We start from the raw sequence: 25966 nt of genomic DNA, 5'->3' as shown, positions 1-25966 counted from the left end.
AGGGCACGTCAAAGACGATACAGAACGAGCTGTTGGACTGTATGCTGTCAATGCTTAAGGATTACATCCCGGAGGAAGTAAAGAGTGCTGATTTTATCGCCATTCAAGCTGACGAGACGACTGACGTTTCCACCCACTGCCAGTTGGTGCTTGTGTGAGTGATTATCATAGAGCCGTCACAATTATATTTGTTTTAGTATTTTAAAAGGAAAGAGAAGACACAATCAGACGTTGATAATAATGCAGGAAAGTACTACACAGTTTGTAATAATTATTCAGGTGTCCACCAGGTCAATTTCTAGAAGAGGCCTAGTTGTTATTGAATATTAACTTTATTGCTAAGTGAACAGCAGAACAAAAATTATGTTGCATCCCTCTCACAAATGTAATAGAAAAAGGCTTTAAAACGTAATAACATCAGTTAATTATGTACATCACAGGTTAAAAGCAGTTACTAGACATAGTTTGTGTGTATATACACACTGTCTGTCTGTCTGTCTGTCTGTCTGTCTGTCTGTCTATATATATATATATAAGTCACTGGTTGTGTGTTGAGGGGGAATTACAGTGAGTTAAGAAGTCTGATTGCAAGTTATCAAATTAAACTTTATTTTTGGACCCAGGGCCTCAATTCCCTCTTTGTGTGGGGACAGCGCATCTGACGAGCAGCAACAGCCCATCAAGCGACGGAGGATGCTGGGACCAGGAGAACAACAGAGGTTGGCTATAGAGGTAAGTTGTGATGTAATTGTCAGTGTTTCCCACCTAGAACTTTTTTCAGGCCTGGTAGTATGTAGCCAAAACCCTGAACAATCAGCACCTTGGTAATCATATACTTGAGTTGGACATAGGCATGTGTCAGTCAGGATCACTTGCATCAAAATAGCTTAATTGCAAATTAAAGCTGATGATGTATCTTTTACAGGTATGTGATACCATCCTGAGTCATGCCAAAGAGAGGTTCTCCTTCACCCAGCACCTCATCAGCGCAACACTATTGCACGGAGAGTTGTTCCCACAACACAGTGTGAAGTTCCCCGATACAGCGCTTGAAACAACCGTGGAGGCGTACCCATGTTGAACAAGGCCAAGCTCAAAACCAAACTGTCCCTCATCTATGAGAACAGTGAGTTCAAGGCTTGTAGTGGTGCAGTGCCCTGTACCAGTTCTTCATGGAGAACAACCTTCAGAGCACTTTCACAGAGACTGCCAGCCTCCTCAAGATCCTCATCACCACACCCATGACAACTGCTGAGTCAGAAAGGTGCTTCTCTACACTGAAAAGGATCAAGACCTTCCTGAGAAACAGCATGACACAGGATCGCCTGAACGCTCTGGCCATGCTCTCCATGGAGAAGAAACTTGTCAGGGACATTCCTGACTTTAATCAAAGGGTCATTGAGAGGTTTGCCACTCAGAAGGACAGACGGGCAAAATTCCTGTACAAATAAGATGACAGACACACACACACAGAGCAGCTCAGCGCATGTTTCTTTGTATATAGTTGACCTTAGCATAAAAAATCCAGTTATATATGGTACTCTAGAAAGTCTTAATAGTGTCTTTGCTAATATTACTGTATATATGTTGTTTTGTATCAATTAATTGTTGCAGTTCTGGAGCACATTAACAATTAGTCACATTTAGTATGATCATAAAATACTGTATGCTATTCTTCCAGTCAAAGGTTTGAGTTCATCCACTTGATATCCATTTCTATATTATACATCCTTTCATACAGTGTAAGATTTCCTATAAACTTTATAATAATTTCATGTTATTGTCCACTTTCCACTCTGTTCTGACAGCATGCCTGTTGCGTTGCCTGTTTACTACCAATGGTGAAAAGTTCACTTTAAATGCAAATGAAAGGCTTGGGTTTGTGTAATATGTTTTTGTGTAAGAATGCCTCAACTTTTTAATATTGGCATTAAATAATTACTGAATGTTTCACTGAGCACTGCTGTCCTGCAGTTTGTGTTAAAATATATCGCGATGGTTACAGGAAAAAAAAGTATGGCACAGCCCCACCGAGAATATTTTTCACCAGCCGCCACTGTGACTAACATATATATATAAGCTCCCTGTAATTTATTGGTAAACCACCAACGTTTAAGCATCACTGTGCCTGCTTCAGGGTAATGTCATGAATGCTTGAACCAGGTTATGTAGACAAACAGTGCAATTAGTGCAACCAATGACCATAGTAACCCAGAAGAAACGTTGGTGGTTTACTCTACCCAATAAATTACCGGGAGCTTATATATAGAGTGTGCAACTCTCTGTCACACTTAGTAACACATAATTAGTAACACATCAACTTTTAAATTGCACCAAAAAAAAACTGCTAAACAAACAATGCAGAATTCCGAATGCGAACACATACAATATAATATATTCTCCAAACAATAGATGTCGCTCGTTTGATAACTGATATTCGTTTTTACCTTTACGGCCACCGTACTTGCATGTTGTTTTCGTTTGTGTACGTTGTTAGCTTGGTAGCTAGCTAGTTTACCATAATCTGAAGATATGGCTGAATATTCAAAAGTGAAAACAACAAAACTTGTTTTGAAAGGACTAAACAAGGGGTGAGTTTATTCCTCAACATCGAATTCAATATGTGTTTGTGTAGAAGATGGCGAATCAAGCTGGCTAATAATGCTATCTACCTAGCTATCATTAATCGACTGACCAGGCATTAACAGTTAGCTACTGGCTAATGTTAGCTAGCTAACTGTTTGCTATTTTCCTTTTCTCCCATTTCTAATTTGACCTGGCTAATATTGATCCACAATTGTCTTGTAGAAAGAAGAAGAAGCACAAGGATAAGAAGAGAAAAAGAGACGATGCAGAAGATAAACCGGATATTGTTGGTATGTTGTTTGCTGGTAAATCTTGGCAGCTAGCTAGCTAACTAATTGAAAATGGTTCTTATGATATTCCACAAAAGTACTAAAAAATCATTTTTCTTTCTGCTTTCTAGGTGGATGGTGGTGTATCAGTGGCTTTGGGGAGATTTCAGGAACGGTTGCAATAGAGATGCAGACTAATTCCTACATCCATGCCCTGGATACTGGTCTGTTCACAGTTGGCGCACCACATCAAGGTAAGAAAAGTGAGAGAGAGTATCTTTAGCTAAATGTACCCAATATTTCCTTTATAGTGCACTACATCTCATCAGAGCCACGTAGAGCTCTGGTCAAACGTAGTGCACAATAATATAGGGAGTAGGGTGTCATGTGTTTAGTCATTAATGCATGATGATGATGATGATGATGATGCAGATGCACACAATTTGCTGTATGCCATACTACAGGGTTCTTCAATCCTGGTCCTGGAGGGCCGAAACACCTCTGTTTTTCATCCTCTCCTTCTAATCAGGGGCTAATTCAGACCTGGGAAAACCAGGTGAGTGCAATTAACTACCAGGTAGAAATAAAAAACAGAAGTGTTTCGGCCCTCCAGGACCAGGATTGAAGAACCCTGCCATACTAGGTTGTTATGCTACTTGATTGGACAGGGGGAAGTGTTTCGTAAGGCATTTTGTCTTTTGTTACATGACTGAGACGATAAGGTCAAATTTTTAAGTGTCGGTGATGTGTGTGGGGCGTGATCATAAAATGTCATGCTTGAGTAAGTGGTGTATGGGAGCGTTGTACTGCCTCAACCCAGAGGCTTTTGTGGTACAGTCCGTTAGGCGTTCACCTCTGCACTGTATGAGCTAGGGTTCGATCCCTGTTACAGCTCTCACTCTTCTGCTCCACCTGTTACCAGGGAGCAGAGGCAGGGGGCAGGGAGGGAGGTTGAACCTAGTGGAACTTTTGATTTGTTTAGATACAGATTACTGTTTGAGACTGTTATGAGGCACAAGCAGTGGAAGATATTGCTAACCACGGGTATCAAACAGGGGACGTCTGCACAATTCAAGACCTAAGGGTAAATTCATTTGAATTCAATCACTTTTTGACAGCACCCCTTTTGATTTGAACTAAACCTTTCTATACATATTTGCCCATTGTAGAAGTGCTCAGAAAGTTGCTTTTTGTAATAGTTTGACAACACTGTTTGTAAGCTTTTAAATGATATCAAACTCAACCGTTTATCTTTTCCAGTGATGAAGACATGGATGTCTCATGGTATGGTGGGGTGTGCAAAATGGTTCAACTTTGAGCACCTTTATCTCCTGAATGTTTTGGCCAAAAAATCACATTCTGACAAATGTTTCCATAGGCAAACATGTATGGAAAGTTTTGTTTAAATCAAAAGGGATGCTGTCAAAAAGTGATTGAATTCAAATGGATTTACCCCTAACACAAATATTTGGGGCAGGGTTACTCATCACAAGACATGAGTACTGAGTAGCTTTAGTTTGATCCACTAATTTGAAGGGATGTCCACATAATTTTGTATATATGACATTTCATTTCATGATGGAAAACTGACTTGTTAAAAAAGATCTACTTTGAAAACATGTAAGAGCTAGAGTTATTATACAGTCTGACAGAAGGTAGTTGCGTTTTATTTATTTATAATACAGGCCGTAATACAGGACAGTTATGTATGTTTCTCAGGAACCTGGTGGTGCAGTCACCTCCCTTATTAGAGGGAGCAGGTCATGCAGTGGGTGTTCAAGAGTGTGCAGGTCCTTTGCCAGGTGCACTGCAGCCTGCTCTGCAGTGACTGGAGCTGTGGTTGGACTGCGCCACCTCTGGAGATAATACTCAGGGCCCTCCTCTGCACCCTGTCCAGTTGGGCCTGCTGCTTTTTATTGCATCCAACTAACAGCACTCCACCGTATTCCAGACCAGGCCTCACCAGGGTAGTATATAGACTGTGACCAGATCTTCAATGGGTAGGCCAGTTCTGGTGAGTACAGTCAAAGTGTAGGCGATTTGAGGCCTTCCTCACAGACTGTGTGTCACCACTGAGGTTAGTCTAGATGAAAACCAAGGTACTTGATTGTTGTTACCACTGGTACTTCCTGTCCTCCTAGTATGAGTGGTGCAGGTTGTGGAGGGTCTCTCGAAAGGCATATCTGGATTTCCACAGACCCATTCAGGAGCATGTTATTGGATGAGGCCCACTCATCCAGCTGCTTTGCCTCCAAGCCCATGGAAGTGTCCTCCTGGATGCTGGTTAGTGGTATATGGCTCGGGACAGCCCCACATCATCAGCATACCCAGTGTCACTGAAGACAACTTTTTCGGGTGGACATGTGAAGGAGAAAAGGATATGGTGAGACCACGCCCTCTTGTGGCACCCTCTGACCAGGGGCTGAATGTGCCATTCATCATCACCCTCTCCCTTCCTCCAGTGGTGTAGCTGTGGAGCCAGGCTAGTAACCACGGACACAGTTAAATGTCAGCCAGATTTTGCAGGAGCTTTGGGAGGGTAGTTTGGCAAGCTACCGCCAAAAAACTTCTTAAATCCCCTCATCTCTGTAGCATCTACAGCTCAGCGTTCAACACCATAGTGCCCTCAAAGCTCATCACTAAGCTAAGGACCCTGGGACTAAACACCTCCCTCTGCAACTGGATCCTGGACTTCCTGATGGGCCACCCCCAGGTGGTAAGGGTAGGTAACAACACATCCGCCACGCTGATCCTCAACACGGGGGCCCCTCAGGGGTGCGTGCTCAGTCCCCTCCTGTACTCCCTGTTCACTCATGACCGCATGGCCAGGCACGACTCCAACACCATCATTAAGTTTGCCGATGACACAACAGTGGTAGGCCTGATCACCGACAACAACGTGAAAGCCTATAGGGAGGAGGTCAGAGACCTGGCCGTGTGGTGCCAGGACAACAACCTCTCCCTCGACGTGATCAAGACAAAGGAGATGATTGTGGACTACAGGAAAAAGAAGAGGACCAAGCACGCCCCCATTCTCATCGACGGGGCTGTAGTGGAGCAGGTTGAGAGCTTCAAGTTCCTTGGTGTCCACATCACCAACAAACTAACATGGTCCAAGCACACCAAGACAGTCGTGAAGAGGGCACGACAAAACCTATTCCCCTTAAGGAGATTGAAAAGATTTGGTATGGGTCCTCAGATCCTCAAAATGTTCTACAGCTGCACCATCGAGAGCATCCTGACTGGTTGCATCACTGCCTGGTATGGCAACTGCTCAGCCTCCGACCGCAAGGCACTACAGAGGGTAGTGCGTACGGCCCAGTACATCACTGGGACCAAGCTTCCTGCCATCCAGGACCTCTATACCGCATGGCAAGCGGTACCGGAGCGCCAAGTCTATGTCCAAGAGGCTTCTACACATCTTCTACCCCCAAGCCATAAGACTCCTGAACATCTAATCACATGGCTACCCAGACTATTTGCATTGCCCCCCCCCCCCCTTTTAACGTTGCTGCTATTCTCTGTTTATTATCTATGCATAGTCACTTTAATAACTCTACCTACATGTGCATATTACCTCAATTACCTCAACTAACCGGTGCCTGCACATTGACTCGGTACCGGTACCCCCTTTATATAGCCTCGCTATAGTTTTTTTGCTATTTGTTTTGGTATTCTTTCTTTTTTATTTTATTTATTTCACCTTTATTTAACCAGGTAAGCCAGTTGAGAACAAGTTCTCATTTACAACTGCGACCTGGCCAAGATAAAGCAAAGCAATGCGATAAAACAACAAACACAGAGTTACATATGGAATAAACAAAACGTACAGTCAATAACACAATAGAAAATCTATATACAGTGTGTGCAAATGTAGTAAGTTATGGAGGTAAGGCAATAAATAGGCCATAGTGCAAAAATAATTCACCCCGCTCCTCCGCACACTCCACTGGCTTCCAGTTGAAGCCCGCATCTGCTACAAGACCATGGTGCTTGCCTACGGAGCTGTGAGGGGGAACGGCACCTCCGTACCTTCAGGCTCCTGATCAGTCCCTACACCCAAACGAGGGCATTGCGTTCATCCACCTCTGGCCTGCTGGCCCCACTACCTCTGCGGAAGCACAGTTCCCGCTCAGCCCAGTCAAAACTGTTCGCTGCTCTGGCACCCCAATGGTGGAACAAGCTCCCTCACGACGCCAGGACAGCGGAGTCACTCACCACCTTCCGGAGACACTTGAAACCCCACCTCTTTAAGGAATACCTGGGATAGGATAAAAGTAATCCTTCTACCCTCCCCCTACCCCACCCCCCCAACAAAAAAACAAACAAAAAAAAAAGAACATATATATTGTAAAGTGGTTGTCCCACTGGCTATCATAAGGTGAATGCACCAATTTGTAAGTCGCTCTGGATAATAGCGTCTGCTAAATAACGTAAATGTAATTACAATTTAGTATTAACACTGGAGTGATAGATGTGCAAATAGAGATACTGGGGTGCAAATGAGCAAAATAAATAACAATGTAAATAACAATATGGGGATGAGGTAGTTGGGTGGGCTAATTACAGATGGGCTGTGTACAGGTGCAGTGATCGGTAAGCTGCTCTGACAACTGATTCTTAAAGATAGTGAGGGAGATAAGTGTCTCCAGCTTTAGAAATTTTTGCAGTTCGTTCCAGTCATTTGCAGCAGAGAACTGGAAGAAATGGCGGCCAAAGGAGGTGTTGGCTTTGGGAATGACCAGTGAGATATACCTGCTGGAATGCATACTACGGGTGGGTGTTGCTATGGTGACCAATGAGCTAAGATAAGGCGGGGATTTGCCTAGAAGAGATTTATAGATGACCTGTAGCCAGTGGGTTTGGCGACGAATATGTAGTGAGGGCCAGCCAACGAGAGCGTACAGGTCACAATGGTGGGTAGTATATGGGGCTTTGTTTTAAAATTGCATTGTTGGTTATGGGCTTGTAAGTAAGCGTTTCACTGTAAGGTCTACACCTGTTGTATTCGGCGCATGTGTCAAATAAAATTTTATTTGATCCCTAGCAGTTCAGCTGCTGAAATCGACTGTGATTCAAGTGACTTGCACCAATGTTACCAATCAGAATCTCTAACTTGGCTGTTCTGCACAACTCAAAACAGGTTGGCCCACTAAACTAAAGGCATCTTCATGTCTCAGGAAAAACTCATGTGAGCTTAGTTTCAATGGGAACTTGATTTGCTTATAATCATCATACATTATGGTTATTGTAAGGTTTGGTTTCGCAACTGGTAGCTTGAGCACACATTGTTTTTGTTTGTGAACTTAAACTGCTTAAGTCAAGGCGGTGTGGTGTCTTGTTCAACCGCTTTTAGATGGTAACTTCACTCAGGTTGTTAGAATGAGTCACTCTAAAATGACTAAGTCCTTAAAAGATTTCACTTTGTTAAGCCTTGCATTTCAAACTGAAATAAAAGTAATTTTTGAAATGCAAACCAGCCCAGCATGTTGCTTGCATTTACTTAAATTGTCTGCGTCAGTTTCTGTAATCTGGCATTATAGGCATAGCAAATGGAGCTGGTAATTGTCAGGAATGAATGAATCCCAGAAGAGAATGGAAGAAAATCTCCCCATGGAGCCCAGTTTTCTCATGTTCCATTCTATTCCAATACGAAGAGAGGAAACCAAAGAGCCGTAATGGACGTCTCGTTCCATTAGCGTGGCTAGCCTGGCAAAGCGGCAGGCAATTTTTAGTGTCATTCATTTGTGGAGAATGGGGGGGGGGTAGAATTCACTAATTGTTTCCTCCAACTTCAATTTCTTGCTTTTTCGATGACCGCTGCATTCGATGGCTGCCTGTGTGCAGTACCAAGCGTTTTGAAATCAAAACCAATTTTGTCCTAAACGGTATAAGATTTAGTGGCGTTTCGTTCTAAATCAATTTGAAGTCACACTCTGAGAGAGTGGACACGGAAAATAAAAGGGAGAACTGAACTACTATGTTGTTTCAGAAGCTATTAGGACACTCATTTCTGCACAGTTTGCCGGGTAATGGTTTAGAGAGGAAGCTGGAATTGCTCCTCCACACACACACACACACCAGGCATTAATCTATCTCTTTGTCCTCTCAAGCACGTTATTGGATATCATCAATATGAATCCGGTGCTAGCTACGATTTATGGTGCCCATCCACTTGTGGAGGCAGGAGGACAATGAAATAATTTACCTGGAGGAAATGTATTGCACAGCTCTGTGATGGGTTAGAATTCAACAAGGTAACAGGCAAAGAGCTCTCTCTCTCTCGTCTCATGGTTTATGGATATCAAGATCCACATGAGTATCATTGACCTAATGTCATTGTGATTCCTTGCATCTTAAATGGATAGTTTTGCAGCACAACATTTAAATTGGTCACACGTTTTCATACCACCAAGTGGTATTGTGTCTAGGGTCCACAATAGATAGCATCTGTTGCGAGTATCCGGACCCACTCATTAGGCTAAGGTGAAAACTGTAGTCCACAATCCAAAATGAACGGGAAGGATTGGCACCAACCATTTAATTTCGATAGTATGTTTACCATTCCAAGTTGCCGTGCATGAAAAGTTAGAGGAGGGACATTGCCAACGTGCTGGAATCACATCTTTGAATCCAGGCTCACAGACGACATGCTTCGTCTCCCCATCGTTAGCCCCACTGACTAACAGGCCAGAGCCCCATTACAACAGCCCCTGAGCCTCAGGCAAAAGGCCTCGACTTGGGGGTGGAGCACCTAGCCTAACTAACCAAGCTATACTAAATGGGAGTTTCCAGGCAAAGATTCTCTGCCCTAAGGCGAGACATGTTTGAGAAATGTTCAATAAAACCCATCCACCCTCCATAGACAGAAACGCAGACCTGGGATTCAGCGCACGGTTTTCTATTGAAGAGGGAGAAAGAGTGAAAACGGCCAGGAGATAAAAACATGAACCATTCCTATTCCCTTGGTGAGGCTCTGACTCGGGAGGCAGGCTCATTTAAATGAGATGAAAGAGCAATGGAGTTTCAGGGAGAGAGAAATTATGTTTCTGCACTTTTATGGGATTTTCAGTAAGAAGGAAACCCGTCTAGAATAGTTTAGCCCTCTCAAGCTGAGAAAAGCCCTCAAGGTGATTAGTCACTGGATGCAGGAGAAGTTGTGAATGCCCTCTGTGTAAACTCAAGGGTCACAGGGAGATATAGGCATGCTTTAGGGGATGGAATATGATTAGACTATAACCTGTCTATCTGATTATTGTGGTCTGAGAAACATAGAGGTATGTGAGCCTAGGGATATTATTCGCTATCCCAATGTCCAATGATTGCACACAGAGGTGTGGTTTCCCAATTTACATTTGCATCAATCTGTCCTTGAAATTGACATACTTCCCCCCCTCCTTAACTTTCCCTAACGTTGTGAGAACCTGTGACGGTCACATCCTTACGGAGTGTGTTTCTCGGTATGATTAACTAGCTTCCTTTCATCAATGGCCACCGATCTGGCAGGACATGATAGGTCAAAGCAGTAGGGTAGAACTCCATCCACAACTCCATCTATCACTGATGAGAAAGAAAAGGGCATAAAGCTGTAGTGGGCAGTAATATTTGATATGTAATAGTAATATGTGAATATTCAGTATATTATACAGTATATACATAAAATGTGACTAAGCAATTAGTCTATTAAAATGTTTATCTGACTCCATAAAGATAATTAATATATACAAGCAAGCATTAGGCAATATTCCAAGCATATAGATCCTAAGGTGAACTTACAGGACAGTGCATGAACAAAGAGAGGCTTACTAGGCCAAAGGCCTAGAAGTCTAGGAAATGAGAAATGATCATACAACCTTCCTCCATGGACTGGATACAGGATAAGAGGGAGATAACAAAGGCTTTTAATTCAATTTCTAACATCTGAAGGGTTAACCCAGGGGTGTCAAACTCATTTTAGCTCAGGGGCCACATGGAGGAAAATCTATTCCCAAGTGGGCCGGACCGGTAAAATCATGGTATATATAACTTAAAAAACAACAACTTCAGATTGTTTTCTTTGTTTTAATACTATCAACATAAAACATAAAGCTGGAGCCTGAGGACAGTGTGTCCAAAATAGTACAAGCACAACATCACTATTAATCATAAAACACCTCAAGTTTATTTGAAAATTCTAAAGAAAAAGAACACACAAACACACAATGCCTCAGTGATTCACAGAACTGTTTCACAGATCACAGAACTATATCAGGGTGTCATTTCTCAGGCAGAAATGTAGATACAAATAATGAAATCCTGTTCCCCAAACAAGTGCAAGAAACAGAGTCAAGAATAGGTTAAATATACAAATAAAATCAATTAAAAACAATAGCACATCAACATAAAAAACATATAAACATAAAGCTGGAGCCTGAGGACAGTGTGTCTAAAAGCACAACATCACTATTAATCATAAAACACCTCAAGCTATTTGAAATTCTGAGGACAAACAACACACAAACACACAATGCCTCAGTGATTCACAGAAGTATATCACAGATCACAGAACTATATCAGGGTGTCTCATGCAGCACTTTAAGTGGGGTTGCATAGTTTATTTGACTCCTGATACCTGGCATCTTTAGCTTTCACCAGCGCATCAATATCAGGCGTCACATCCTGAGTGGCAGCCAACTTCAGGATGTGATTCAAGTGCTTGTGCGTGAGCCTTGAGCGCAGCTTTGTTTTATTTATGCTCATTACAGAGAACTTGCTCACAAAGATATGTGGTTCCAAACATGCACAACAGTTTTGCAGCGAGGGCTGTCAAGTTGGGGTAACCTGGCAAGAGATTCTGATAAAATGTGCCCAAGCCAGCTGCGGCAAATTTGCCCTTCAAATCCGAGTCACACTGCAAGTATATTATTTCAAGTTGGATGCTGACGGGCAGATCAGAGGGATTCACGGTTAATAGCGAACAAAAAACGTTGAAGTCTTTCTCAAGTTCAACAAAAATCTGAAAGCGTTGCTCAAACTCCCTTAACAGTCCCGTTATTTTATCTTTGAACCGCTTCATGTCTGCCACATGTTGGGTCGCGCACACATTTTTCAGACAGGGGAAGTGAGCTGCATCACCACCGGCGAGTTGCGTCTCCCACAATGACAGCTTCAACTTGAAAGAACGTATGCTGTCATAATACTGCGTGGCAACTTTGTTGCACCCTTGCAGCTGTTTGTTCAAGTTATTCAGGTGCTCTGTAACATCCACCATAAATGCAAGGTCCTGCATCCATTCTGCTGGAATGAAATTCTAACACTGGTTTGCCCTTTTCTTCCATGAACTGTTCAATTTCTTCTCGTAAATCAAAGAAACGCCTCAGCACAGCACCTCGGCTTAACCATCTTACCTCAGTGTGGTATGGCAGGCCATAGATGTGGTCTTTCTCTCTGAGAAGGCTGTCAAACTGACGTTGATTCAGGCTTCTGGATCGGATGAAATTAACAGTTTGGATAATATTATAATAATAATAATAATATAATTATAATATAATAATATAATAATAAAAATAATAACCACCTTCATGACGTTATCCATCTTTAATGACTTGCAACACAAAGCCTCCTGGTGCAAAATACAGTGAAAAGTCCAAAAATCACGTCCTCCATTTGCAGATTGCACTTTCTCTCTGAACTGTGTCACAACGCCTGCTTTTTTTCCCGATCATTGAGGGCGCACCATCTGTAGCCAGGCTGACAGCGCGGGACCAGTCCACTCCGACCCTGTCCAGCGCGCTGACGAGTGCAGTGAAAATATCAGCTGCTGTCGTTGTATCTGTCATCGGCACCAACTCCACGAACTCCTCGGTGACGGTCAATGTGTCATCAACTCTGCGGATGAAAATGGCCAGTTGTGCAACATCTGTAATGTCCGTGCTTTCATCAATTGCAACCGAAAACGCAATAAATTACTTTACTTTTTGCTTCAACTGGCTGTCCAAATCCACTGAAAGATCGGAAATCCTGTCTACAACTGTGTTTATTGTCAGGCTGATATTTGCAAAGCCTGGTGCTTTTCAGGGCACACAATCTCCGCTGCCTTCATCATGCATGTTTTTACAAATTCACCCTCACTAAATGGTTTTGAAGCCACTGCGATTTCATTAGCAATGAGGTAGCTAGCTTTCACTGCAGCGTCACTGATGTCTCGGCTGTGAGTAAACACAGACTGCTGTTTCTTCAGACCCGCCAACAGTTAATTCACCTTCTCTCTTCTCCGCTGTCCTTGAAAGTTGTCATATTTGTCGGCATGAAGACTCACATAGTGGCGACGGAAGGTTATATTCTTTCAGCACTGCAACATGCTGTGAACACACCAAACATACAGCTTTCCCATTCAATTCCGTGAATAAATAGAAGGATGACAATTTTTCTTGGAACACTGCACTCTGCGTCCACTTTTCTCTTTTTTGACAGAGACATATTGGGGCAATGAGGGTGCCAAAGCACATAATGTTAAAAGTAGAAGCCGTAATAAATATCGCGGGCAAAACAAAGTAGCTCATCCGGACTGGCTGCACTTGCTTGACCTATTTGCTCTGCCCCGGTATAAACAGTTTGCTTGCTTAACACAATTGCTATTGCGCCATCCAGTGGACACAATTGGAACAGCAGTTTCTTTTATTGAAAAATTGCAGCTAATTTTTATACTTTACAAAATCATCTCGCGGGCCGGATTAAACCTGTTTGCGGGCCTGATCCGGCCCGCGGGCCGGACGTTTGACACCCCTGGGTTAACCTTTCAACCCACCAAAACCAACCACCATTGACCAATCAAATGATCCCGAGTGGCGCAGTGGTCTAAGGCACTGCATCGCAGTACTAGCTGTGCCACTAGAGATCCTGGTTCGAGTCCAGGCTCTGTCACAGCCGGCCACGACCGGGAGACCCATGGGCGGCGCACAATTGGTCCAGCGTCGTCCAAGGTAAGGGAGGGTTTGGCCGGCAGGGATGTGGGTTTGTTTCCCACGGGGGGCCAGTATGAAAAAAAACGAAAAAAACATGTATGCACTCACTAACTGTAAGTCGCTCTGGATAAGAGCGTCTGCTAAATAACTAAAAATGTAAATGTAAGTTGACAGTAACCTAAACACTCCCAGGCCCAATCTCCACACAATGTCACAGCATCTAAAGGCTTGTGTGGGGGATGAGACCAATGTAAATCAGACAGAATTTCTAAGAGGACCATAAAACCTTTTGCATATAGTAATTCAGAGTTCACCCTATACAGAGACAAGTAACCACAGAGATCATACATACATATAGTTAGCATCAGAGTTATCCTCAGTGAACAAGTTTCAGATAGATACCAAACATGGATACTATAGCATTATTCTATCAGTCCTCTGCATACTGTTACAGAGATACATTTTGTCCCCTTAGAGGGGGAAGGGCTGACTAGTCCTTGGGCATTGTCCTTTTGTTCCTGGACCATTTGCCATGCAGCTCCAGGTGACAGAGAACGCATAAATTAGGGCCGAGCCTGCGAAGCCAGAGAAGAGTTTTGGAACTCAGGATAAGGATTGCCTGTCATTTTACAGCTGTCAGGGTGGATATAATCTCTTGTGGACGGACTACGATGACTAACGGGCGACAGTAGTCCCGGTGCTTTGGTTTTCTGTCGCTGGTTATTTGGCAGTATCAGGATTGGGTGCTTAAATTGGGGCAGGGATTTCAAGCAATGATTTCAAGTGGAATTTTTTTTGAAAAGGTGGAGCCTTTAGCTGAGAGTTTCCGTTTAAGGGAGTGGAGACTTCTCTAGTTTTATAATATCCGTTCTCATACATCTCACCCCAGAACCTAATCGAGCATCTGATGCAATTATGCAAGATTTGAGGTCTGGGTTTCCGAGATTAGGGTGGGTGTAGGTGATCAATAGCACACAGCAGCAACATCGCGTAGCCCAAGGTTGTGTGTTGTTAATGACCATGAAGCATTAGTAAAACATGAAGGCTCTACGTCAGTACGTCTCAAGGGTAGACCCGCTGCTAGAGGAAATTATGCAAATGGTCTGTTTTCAGAATGACACATTGTTATTGTATGTTAATACATCTGAGATCAAATGCATTGTATTGGCACCACTGTGACAGATTTATTTTTCTTCTTCAAGATCACGAACATGGCGAGAGAATGTGAGAAATGCTAATCGTACACAATGTTTCAACACTGAATGTTAAGTCGGCAGAGCCAAGTTCCCAAATGTTTGAAGTGATAATAAAGTGACATCTTTTTTTAATCCTCATTAATCCAAAACGAAGGCTCCTCTCGGATAAAAATAAGGAAGAACATATTTTTTTTGAAAATGCTCTGATTAGAAAATCAATCAGTGATTCGTGACTCTAAAAAGGGAAATGTTATCTTTGATATTTTGCAGACGATGAAGGGCCAGACCCCCCGGAGCAGTTCACTGCCATCAAGCTGTCAGACTCTAGGTGTGTATGAAAGGAGTAAATATCACCTATGCACATTTTATGTTGACTTCCTCTCTACAAATCTGAATGGGAAGTGTCCCCTGGTGAGTTATAATAGACTTCGGAAGAACAATTACAGTCTCTGCAGGTTTACAATTTTATAAATACAAAATTGGATTTAAATTAGAACATTGTTGTTCAAATGGTCTTTATCTTTAAATAGTCTTTGGAAAAGTTTTTAGAGACTCAAATCAACCTGCCAGTATCCAGGAATGAATTTTGTTCTCCTGTGTTTTTCCCCCAGGGTAGCTCTGAAGTCTGGCTATGGGAAGTATCTAGGGATCACCTCGGAGGGGGTCGTGGTGGGGCGTTCCGACGCCATCGGCTCCCGGGAACAGTGGGAGCCTGTTTTCCAGGACGTGAGTGAAGCAACTGTCAATAAAAAAAACTTCAAAGTCAATGCATACAAAAACTGTGACATAATGCCATATCATATAGAACTTGTTGCATAGTAACCCTAGATATAGATAGGCCTTGTTTTCCTCACAGCTTGTTGCTTTGTTGATGCGTATTGGAGAGAAAGCTTGACGCTCTCTGCATATAATTGAGCTTTTACCTCGCGAATGGAGTATCAGCATGAGGTGAAACTCATCTGTCAACTAATCTCTTCATTTCATTTCTGTTTGTTTTCCATTTTTTAAACTAATTTCTAACTTTCTCTTTCCGCTGTTCCAGGGCAAAATGGCTCTCATGGCAGCAAATAGCTGTTTCATCTCCTACAGTGAAAGTGGGGACATTGAGGCTAAGAGCAAGTTGGCGGGGGACGACGAGATGGTTAAGGTGATGTATATATTTCACAAGGTCGCTCCATAATCCCCCCCCATCTATACTATAGAAATGACATCCCCATGGGGGAGTCTGAAGTTGGTGACGGAAAGAAAAAACAAAATGTCTCTGAACATTAGGGTGGCAGGATATTGCTATTCAACTTGCAACTGTTTTGTGTTTTCCCCTCTCTCTCTCTCGCCCTCTCTCCTTCTGTCTCTCTCTATGATGATGAACAGATCCGGTCATGCGCGGAGAGGGAGGTCAAGCGGAACGACGACATTGCAGACGAGGACAGGGGCAACGTGAAGAACTGCGAGCTCAACTACGTGTATGTACTGTCTGTCTACCTACGTCACACTCACAGTGGCTGCAACATTTGCAGCGGTAATCATACAAGGTGGGGATTCCATGCCCTCTAGTCTAGAGAGAGGTTGTAACCCTTGTTGTATGGCTCATCTTGTCCAAATGAACATAAGAAATGGTAAAGGGAAAATTCCACCTAAAACTATCTTTAGTATTTGTTTCATTAGTCCATTGTTGATATAGTCCCAAAATGTTTTGCATGTCAGCAATCAAGTTTTAAGATGTGTAACTTCCAAAATCAGAAATACAGCCAGTATGATTCATTTTGCATCACTGGCTGCATATCTGTATTTTGAAAGTTATATATCTTAAACGTGATTGTTTTTTTGGGACTATATCAACAATGGACTAATGAAACAAATACCAAAAGATAGTTTTGGGGTGGAATTTTCCTAAACTTCACCTACCAGTTCTCACAGTGGGGGGGTGAAGCATTTTATGTAGAAAAGACAGCGAGGAAGGTGGAGGGGTTGAACACTGACCTTCTGTAGACAGACAGTGATTTCCCTCCGTTTTCACCCGACAACCTTCCGCTCTGGTGAGATTTTGACAACTAAATCACAGGCCCTGATGCGTGAGGAGCAGGTGCCACCTCATCAATCCCGCTCCCTTAAAAGGCCGATTGATGGGCCAACGCTACGGGGATGGAAACGGGAATGAGAACGAACGCCGCTGCCGCTTACGGCCTGCGGCGGCCCATTAAGTTCTGAGGGCTGCGTGAACAAGGCTGTCATTGTGTTCCATTTCTCCTCTTCCACCCTCAACTTCGTGTTCAATTTTTTATCTTCCCCTGTTCTCGCCATAGTTTTTTATTGTAGAGGAGGAAAACACAGGGGAAATGGACTCATCATGTTGACATGAAGATAATGGCTGCCCTTGAGCCCGTCATCGTGATGTAGTGCTTAGCATCCCCGAGCGTGTTGCATGAACAGAGCGCTGCCCGTGAATCATAAACCACTGTAACCACTGCTAGAGGGACTAAATGTCGTTAAAGCGCCTGGTAAAAACCAATGCGTTTGTTTGCGGCCCCATTGCACTCTGTATGTATCTACTATCAGGATTGTTTACTTCAATGGAAATGGCACGGTACTAACGAGTGTAAGTCGCTCTATACACGCTTTGCATTCACATTTGTCATTGATAATGTAGTCAGGTTTATGCCCCAGAGAGTGCAATATTATTTATATTCCGGACTCTGACATTGCTCGTTCTAATATTTCGTAATTCCTTTATTTTTATTTTGGGGATTTGTGTGTATTGTTAGGTATGACTGCACTGTTGGAGCTAGGAACATAAGCATTTCACTACACCCGCGATAACATATGCAAAATATGTGTACGCGACCAATAAAATTGATTAGATTTTTGTTCAGTGTCGTTATTCTTTGTGTTTGATAGTGGTGTGTGACTGGTCCTTCCATGTCTTATCATGAGGCTTTGTATGATGACTGTTTGTTTGTTTGTGTGTGTAATAAGTCTCACTGAACACAGATTTCTGATATTACAGAAAGAAGTTCCAGAGTTTCCAGGACAGGCGGCTGAGGCTGAACGAGGAGGACAGCACCACACTGAAGATGGCCCGGAAAGACGGGAAGTTCCACGAAGAGCTGTTAGACAGGTAGGGGAAAAACATCTCATAAAGAGGCAAATCCTAAACTTCTACTTAAGTCTAATTTTCATTCAGTCTCCCATTGACATCAATGCATGACTAAGTGAAAATTTGATTTCAGTGGAGGTAGCTTCCCCAAAGGAAACAACCACACACAAACTGGTTTTAATAATCAACAAATCCAAACATCCTTTCCAAGAAATCACTCTGGAACTGGTCCAAATGACTGTTGACATGACTCCTACTGATGGCCATTTAATAGCAGGAGTTGGTCAGATAATTGGTCAAACTGCCAACACACTCGAAACCTATTTGCACAAACCTGTTTCAATTCAACATGTTGCGACAAGCTGACTTGTCACGTGATAGCTATTTACATTGTCTGGTGGATAGTGGTGATGTAAGGACTGAAAATAACCACTCGTGCCTTTTTTTGTTTGTCCACAGGAGAGCCAAGATGAAAGCAGACCGATACTGCAAGTGAAGATACAAGAGTTAATGGATTGTCCACTCGTCTTTGAATTTCTTATGTTAAAATCAAAAAGTATTTCCTTTTTATTCGTTTGGTTGTTTGACTGGCATTGATGAATCTGTTTGATTGTTTGACTGGCATTGATGAATATGTTTGATTGTTTGACTGGCATTGATGAATTTGTTTTGATGTAACTTTTTATCATGAATAAATTGTATTTGTTTAAGAGAGAGTAAATTGTGGGATTATTGTGTAATTTCAATCCCTAAACCCCTTCCCTAGCTGGCTGCTCAGAAGACGGAGTAGCTTGTTTCACTGGGTTTCCCTAGGCGTCATCTCTCAGATAATAAACTGGATTATATTCGAGAGATTACCCAGTGACCCATTTTCCTGTAAATCATTGCCAACATGCCTACTACCACTATCTTTGTTTTGCCCTAAAAAACTGCAGATCAGTAGATCTGTCAGATGTTTGGGACAGTCCATTGATGTTTGTTTATTAGGAAATACTGTAGGGAAGAGTGGGGTAAGTTGAGCCATTTTTTGCTTTCAGCATCACTCTGTCAAGGGAAATATAGTATTATTTCTAACAAAGACATCTACATATATTTCAGGATGTTGTGTATCCCTGGAAATAATCAGAATGAATGTAAACATTACAGTTTTGAAAACATAGCTTGTCCAGAAAAAGTGGTGTCTTGACAACTTACCCCGGGTACATTGGGGGAAAAAGTATTTAGTCAGCCACCAATTGTGCAAGTTCTCCCACTTAAAAGGATGAGAGAGGCCTGTAATTTTCATCATAGGTACACGTCAACTATGACAGACAAAATGAGGAATACAAATCCAGAAAATCACATTGTAGGATTTTTTATGAATTTATTTGCAAATTATGGGGGAAAATAAGTATTTGGTCAATAACAAAAGTTTCTCAATACTTTGTTATATACCCTTTGTTGGCAATGACACAGGTCAAACGTTTTCTGTTAGTCTTCACAAGGTTTTCACACACTCACAATTCAACACAATCACAATTGCTTTTTTGTCTTTTAATCATATTAAGCATATTTTAACACAGGCTTAACACCTAACAAACACTTGGTACTTTTAACATAGGCTAGGCCCTGTTGTTACCTCATATCCCAGGAATAATGCCTTGCATTACACCTGGGAAGAAAACATACTTCAATTTTCTCAACTTATCCCAACATTTTGACTATATTAGCCCACACAGCTACAAGGATGCACTTTAATGCTAGTTTTATGGCCTCATATTGAAGCTTATAGAGGCACAAACTGATGTATAGAACAATCTTACAATAATTTACTTTGGTTTTGATACAAGCGTCATGAAACCTCTTAACACAAATTAATTTAACTTGTTGAAAATCTGTTTTTTTGGACCTAACTTGCTTACTACTTTTTTCCATGCGTTTTTTCTCACATACTATTTATTTTGTATTCGGTTTCCTAGAAACAACGGTTGCTCAGTTTACCCCTGGCTCAATTTACCACACTCTCCACTACAGCTTCAAGGTGTGAATATGGCAAAGCTCCTCAGCTTTAAACTATTTTTAACAGCCTTTGATGACAAGCGAATTTGCTTTAAAAAATTAATTTGTCACACACAACCCCCTTTCAGTTGTTTTATGAGTAACCTGTGCCGAACTTTAACTACAATAAGCCCATTCTATTGCTCTTTACTGCCAGTCATGTCATGTGCTTGTTTTCACTTCAGTATAACAATCAGGAATGTACCAGTATCAGGGATGGGAGGACATATTTATATATTTTCACATCAGTAGAAGCCTATTTATACACTTAACCATTTTTATGTGTAATAAGCGACATAAACAAAACAAATAATGTATCTGAATCAGAGAAAAATTAATGTATAAAATCTGTTGAAGCCGCCTGCCCATAGTGTAATGGTACGCTCCTCTCAAATCACGAGGAAAGCATGCACTTCCGTATTTTGAAGCGGACCAAAAGTTAGAAGAAGCTTCACACACAAACAACGGGGCACAAGATGAATTGGTTGTGTTCTCTTCTCTTGGTGTCCTTATCTGCAGTATCGGCACAGTTTGTGCCACCGGTAAGTGCATCCAAATACTGACTATTCTGTCATCAAAATATTAGTTAGCCTGAGTGCTAGCTAGAAAGTGTGTCTTCACCTGAACAAAGCTTTGCTTTCTATCGCCCTCTAACAGTATACCGAAGAATGTCAGACGGGCATGTACCCTCCCAAAGGTCCAACGTAAGTATTGCCATTAGTTAGTCACAGTGTGCTTGCTAGTTGTCCAAGGTGCTGTCAATTGTCCAACTAAACAACTTGCATAAGTTTTGTAACACCTGGCACAAGCTCCTAGCTCATGCATGAGGCAGCACACCTTATGCAAGGTAAACAGGAAGTGTTTGTATTGTGTATAACCAGGTGCATAATGTCATTAGCTACCTGCCTCTGTCCATTGTAATTGCACTGGGGCAACTATGACTACTTTAGTGACTAATGTGAATGAGTCTCACATGACAATATTATGCAATACCACTTTCAGGGGATAGTAAAGTGACCTCAATGTCATTATGCATCAATCTAAAATGTCTCATGTCACGGTTTTGATCAGATTCAAAGGGTCCGTCACCTGGTACACAATAGACCTGGATTTGCCCCCAGCGAAAGATGGAAGCTAATCATCACCGACAAAAAGCTGAGGTGAGAGTATTACATGTCTTGTTCATATCAATTTCAATTACGTAAATGTATTTACTATAGGATCAATACTTGTACTGTTTTCTTATTCACTATTTGTCTGGTTTTCTTCAGTTGGTCAGCATGATCCAGGCTATCAGGGATTTGGCCAACGCTTTCGTTCCTAGTGGGAAACTAATAGATTTGGTCGACAAGGACTTGGTGAGAGCGTTTGATCATTTCACTGGAAAACTCTATTACACCTCGTCTCATAAAATCATTTCAATTATTGTTTAATTTGATCATGTAACTGTTTCTCCATGACTAATGGTTTTGTGTGTTCTGCAGCCTTTGATAGTGAGTACCCTTCCCTACCCATTCAACGAGGAAATAAAAGGAATTGCGACTGCCTCGGGTGTTCCCCTTGGTAATATACAGTAACCCACAATTGCCTAATTTCAACCCATGACCGTAACTTCACTATCATTCGGTCTCTAGTTTCTGTCTCACCTCCCTCCTATTCTGATTGTATTATACATGTTTCATTCCAGGCGAGGTTGTCCTCTTCAACATCTTCTATGAGGTCTTCACGGTGTGCACTTCTCTAGTGGCAGAGGACTCAAATGGTAAGTAACTCATGTTATGTTATGACACATTTGAATCAATACTTTAGTTATGCAGCAAGTACATGTCATCATAGTAGGACGTGATGCTTGAAATTGTCATGTACACACAGCATTTTGGTTTCTCCTTGCATTGTCATAGATAACCTTATCCATGGGCGGAATATGGACTTTGGACTATTCATGGGGTAAGAATGTCACTGCTACGGTTTAGTGACAAAAGAAGGCATATCAAGGGTCCTACCACACATTGTTTTGTGCTCCATTGTGTTAATAGGACACTGTAGCTATTACAAACCCAAATCACTAGTCAGTCACTGATTTATATAATGTGGTTATATAATGTGGTTTGCATTTGTTATTTGGATGAACAATACCTTCTAACCAATGTGATTTGTTTTTCACTGGTTTTCTGTCAACTTTTTTTTCCCAGTTGCTACACTGTTTTATTCTTTACTGAAAATAATCCCCTTATATTGTTTCTTTCTCTACCAGGTGGGACATGAAGAACAGGTCCTGGCTGATAACAGAGAAACTCAAGCCTCTGGTGGTCAACATCGACTTCCAGAGAGGCAACAAGACGGTCTTCAAGTCCACTAACTTCGCCGGCTATGTGGGCATGCTGACTGGCATCAAGCCGGTGAGTTCCAGTCTGCTCCGGGCTGCATTCAGCAGGCACAAATGGAAGAAAGCAACATTTTCAAATGGGAACATTGTCAGAAATCCCTTTTCATGCCTTTAGAACGTGACCCTGAAGTGGTGTCTTTTTAGCCAATGATGACAGAAAAATAAATGGCTTTCTTACATCTGTTTTAATATCATGGTAGTTGTGAAACAGTGTAATGTTTGACACTTTTTTTTACATTTCTCATTTTCTTTGAAGCATGTTTTCACTCTGACCATGAATGAGCGCTTCAGCCTTGATGGAGGATACATCGGTGAGCTATAAAACTCTCCCGGTCTCTCAATCAGTACATTATAGACCTGTGATGAATGCGGAGCGGGGAATGTTAAGTGTGTCTGTCCTTTCTCAGGGATCGTGGAGTGGATCCTGGGGAATAGAGATGGGATGTGGATGAGTTTCCTCACTCGCTCAGTCTTAGAGAATGCTACCAGGTATCTTTCCACTTTCATGGAATTATCAAATTACAATATCATGTCAACCGTATTTATATGTATATGTTTTGTTATTGAAGGTAATAATACCCATTCTTATTCTTGCTTTAATATGATGGCAATACTTAGTGGAATCAGAGATAAGGGCTGTATTATGGAGGAAAACCTGAGTACATTCAAGACCAGCATTTTGAAATGGACATTTCTTTGGTCTCACAAACACACCCTCTCTTTAACCCTGTGTGTATGCAGCTACGAGGAGGCTAAGCACCTTCTGGCCCAGACCAAGCTGCTGGCCCCGGCCTACTTCATCCTGGGAGGGAACCAGACGGGCCAGGGCTGTGTCATCACCCGCTCCAGAGTCCTCAGCATCGACATCTGGGAGTGAGTGGCTAAAAACACTATATTACTATCCAATTTCAACTACTGAAATTGTCTATAAACACACTACTAGTGAAGCAGGGGTCTCTAACTTGTCATGGAGAAACACTGGATGTGCAGGCTTTGTTCCAGCCCAGCACTAGCATGTTTGATTTGAAAAGGTCTTGGGGGTGGGAACAAAAGACGGCACACCATTCTATTCCAAAATACCACATTTATGCTGTTGGAAATCCTTGAGTCCAAATTTCAACTAATGAAAGTAGATAATGATGCCCAAGATCACCTTGCATCACAATAGTCATACAAATCATATTGTTAAACACTGGGTTTGTAAAACATTCAGGGATGTGATCAAGACTACAAAAGCAGGGAAATCTGTCTAGCCGATAGGTTCGTTTCTATTACATAAGGATACATGTAGATATTCCTGATTTAAACAGGAAGCATCAAATTCCTAAACATTGTACTCCTGTGTTTGTTGTGAAGGATTGATCTGAAGCTGGGCCGCTGGTACGTTCTGGAGACCAACTACGATCACTGGAATGAGCCTCTGTTCTTGGACAACCGCAGGACTCCAGCCATGAAGTGTATGAACCAGACCATGCAGGCAGTGAGTACTGAGTACTACAACCATAGATAAGCCATAGATGCATAGGTGGGCAGACTACCAACCATTCCATGGCTGAACAAAAAAGTCAACTCTATAATTTGGCTCTGCTCCTTACATTATATTTCTGGATGTTTGTTTTAATTTCCTGTACAAGAGGAAATCGGACTCAGTCAAGAAAGTATCTTTGTGCTAAACAAAGTGCTAAGATTCTTTTCCCCTTTCCTTTCTCCTCAGAACATCTCACTGAAGACCGTTATGCGACGTGCTGTCGACAAAACCAGTCTTGAACAAGGTGAGCCCTTATTTACTGTTTTATCATTAATCAACCATATCGCAATGAACCATTCAAAGTATTTCTACCGATTCAATAAAAGTGTAATGCATAAGTCCGGAGTGACATTGACTTCTTCTCGTCATTGCAGTTGACCACATACACCACGTTGATGGACGTGAACAAGGGAAAACTGGAATCCTACATCCGTGACTGCCCCAACCCCTGTATGCCCTGGTGAAGCCTCCAACACAGACCTCAGATCAGTTTCTAAATGATCTATTGCACAGAACGGTGGTGGCTTCAACTGATTCAGAAACACAACTGGAGAATCATGTTGTACATATTTCAAGTCTTTGCACTGTAACTAACTGCTCTGATCCAAATATTGCCTCAACCTCAATTGCTTAACCTGTAACACTCGTATCCGTATACAGGGTAAAAATGGCAGATTTGGGCACTAATAAGCCCCTAAATTGGAACATAGTGGCTGTACAGTAACATGCTATACATGACGTCAGAGCTCTGGTTCTCCGCTTCACAGCTCTGTATGAGTTTTGACTGACAGCCATTCTGAACTTGAGCACCACACTAAAAGAAGTTGCCTAATTACCGGAAGGGCTGGGGGCAACCTTTGTAAAAAAAATTAAAGAAGAAAAAAAAGGGAAATGTTGGAAATTTAAAATGACTATGCATTTTGAAAGATGAGACGTTGAGGATTATAATAAATACCGCTTTGATGTCATATAAGCAAGCCAAACACCTGAGAGTCCAAATGTGCACTTCACATTTCCAAATCATAAATCTCATGTCTATACAGTGTCAACGTTTATGATCACTATGCTTGATGTAGTTACAAGATGACATATCATACCCTTGGTTGGTCTGAACAGAATGAGCCCATTTGTTTATTGAAGAAAATTCACTGCACCTGAATGCACTCAAGACTCCTTTCTATGCGCACCAAAATTACGATCTGTTTCTCTGAATTGCCTTGAAAGCCTAACTAAGATCGTATTAAGTTAGCTAGTCATGTGGGCAATAGAACAAGCATTAAAATCATGCCCACCTGACCCAGATTGCAATTTATAATGGACAGTTTTTGGATTGCATAAACAGTAATTGTGTGATGGCGGGGATACAGGGCTGCGTTCCAAACGAAACAAGTGTGCTCTAGTTCCTCAACGGCACAGCTAGGAGAGCTAAAAAAGTGTCTTATAGTTGCAGACAGTCATAAGTGCATTGACATTTCTTAGGAACTGTCCATGCTTTGGAGGTGGGTGGACCGAGACACCAGGTAGTCCTCACTCAAACCCTTGTAAAAATGGTCTTATGTTGCACATACCCCACATTTTCCAGGAATATCCGGATTTTTATTTATTTTTAGATTTCATTATCAAATGTACTCAAAGTACACTAAATGGCTAAAATGCAAATAAAAATGTGTAAAGTTTGGATTCAGTTGTCAGGTGAACGGTTGTGTACTCCCTTGGTCTAATAATTTCCCCATTATATCCATACTGTTCCCTTTCAATTGCTTCCATGGTCATGCATATGCTATCCATATAGGCTAATTCCCACAAGTGTAAAGGGTTAACAAATGGCACCTCAATTTTTGTATGCTGTTCACTGCTTTGTTACAAATTAACAAAACACAATTATATTAGCCCATCATTATTTCTATCGTCGATAAGAGCCTACACG

At 41.9% G+C, this 25966-nt stretch overlaps 2 protein-coding genes across 2 annotated transcripts; both read left to right on the top strand.

The window, feature by feature from the left end:
- Positions 1-2442: 2442 nt before the first annotated feature.
- LOC123487892 (protein FRG1-like) lies at positions 2443-18798 on the top strand. Its single transcript, XM_045218866.1, has 9 exons — positions 2443-2591; positions 2809-2876; positions 2987-3109; positions 15265-15322; positions 15606-15720; positions 16037-16141; positions 16366-16457; positions 17999-18109; positions 18548-18798. Exons 1-9 carry the CDS (start codon positions 2533-2535, stop codon positions 18582-18584), a joined length of 768 nt encoding a protein of 255 aa, XP_045074801.1. The 5' UTR covers positions 2443-2532; the 3' UTR covers positions 18585-18798.
- Positions 18799-21233: 2435 nt separating this feature from the next.
- Positions 21234-25024, top strand: LOC123487891 (acid ceramidase-like). Its single transcript, XM_045218865.1, is given in 13 exon segments — positions 21234-21285; positions 21397-21483; positions 21610-21688; positions 21813-21887; positions 22027-22072; positions 22380-22524; positions 22768-22822; positions 22919-23000; positions 23253-23384; positions 23868-23991; positions 24226-24249; positions 24251-24283; positions 24414-25024. Coding segments are annotated over 13 exon segments (1005 nt in total). The 5' UTR covers positions 21234-21252; the 3' UTR covers positions 24504-25024.
- Positions 25025-25966: the final 942 nt, after the last annotated feature.

The sequence above is a fragment of the Coregonus clupeaformis genome, unplaced genomic scaffold, assembly GCF_020615455.1.
Source record: "Coregonus clupeaformis isolate EN_2021a unplaced genomic scaffold, ASM2061545v1 scaf1862, whole genome shotgun sequence".
Classification (NCBI taxonomy): Eukaryota; Metazoa; Chordata; class Actinopteri; order Salmoniformes; family Salmonidae; genus Coregonus; species Coregonus clupeaformis.
This window is presented reverse-complemented; position numbering and strand designations above follow the sequence as displayed.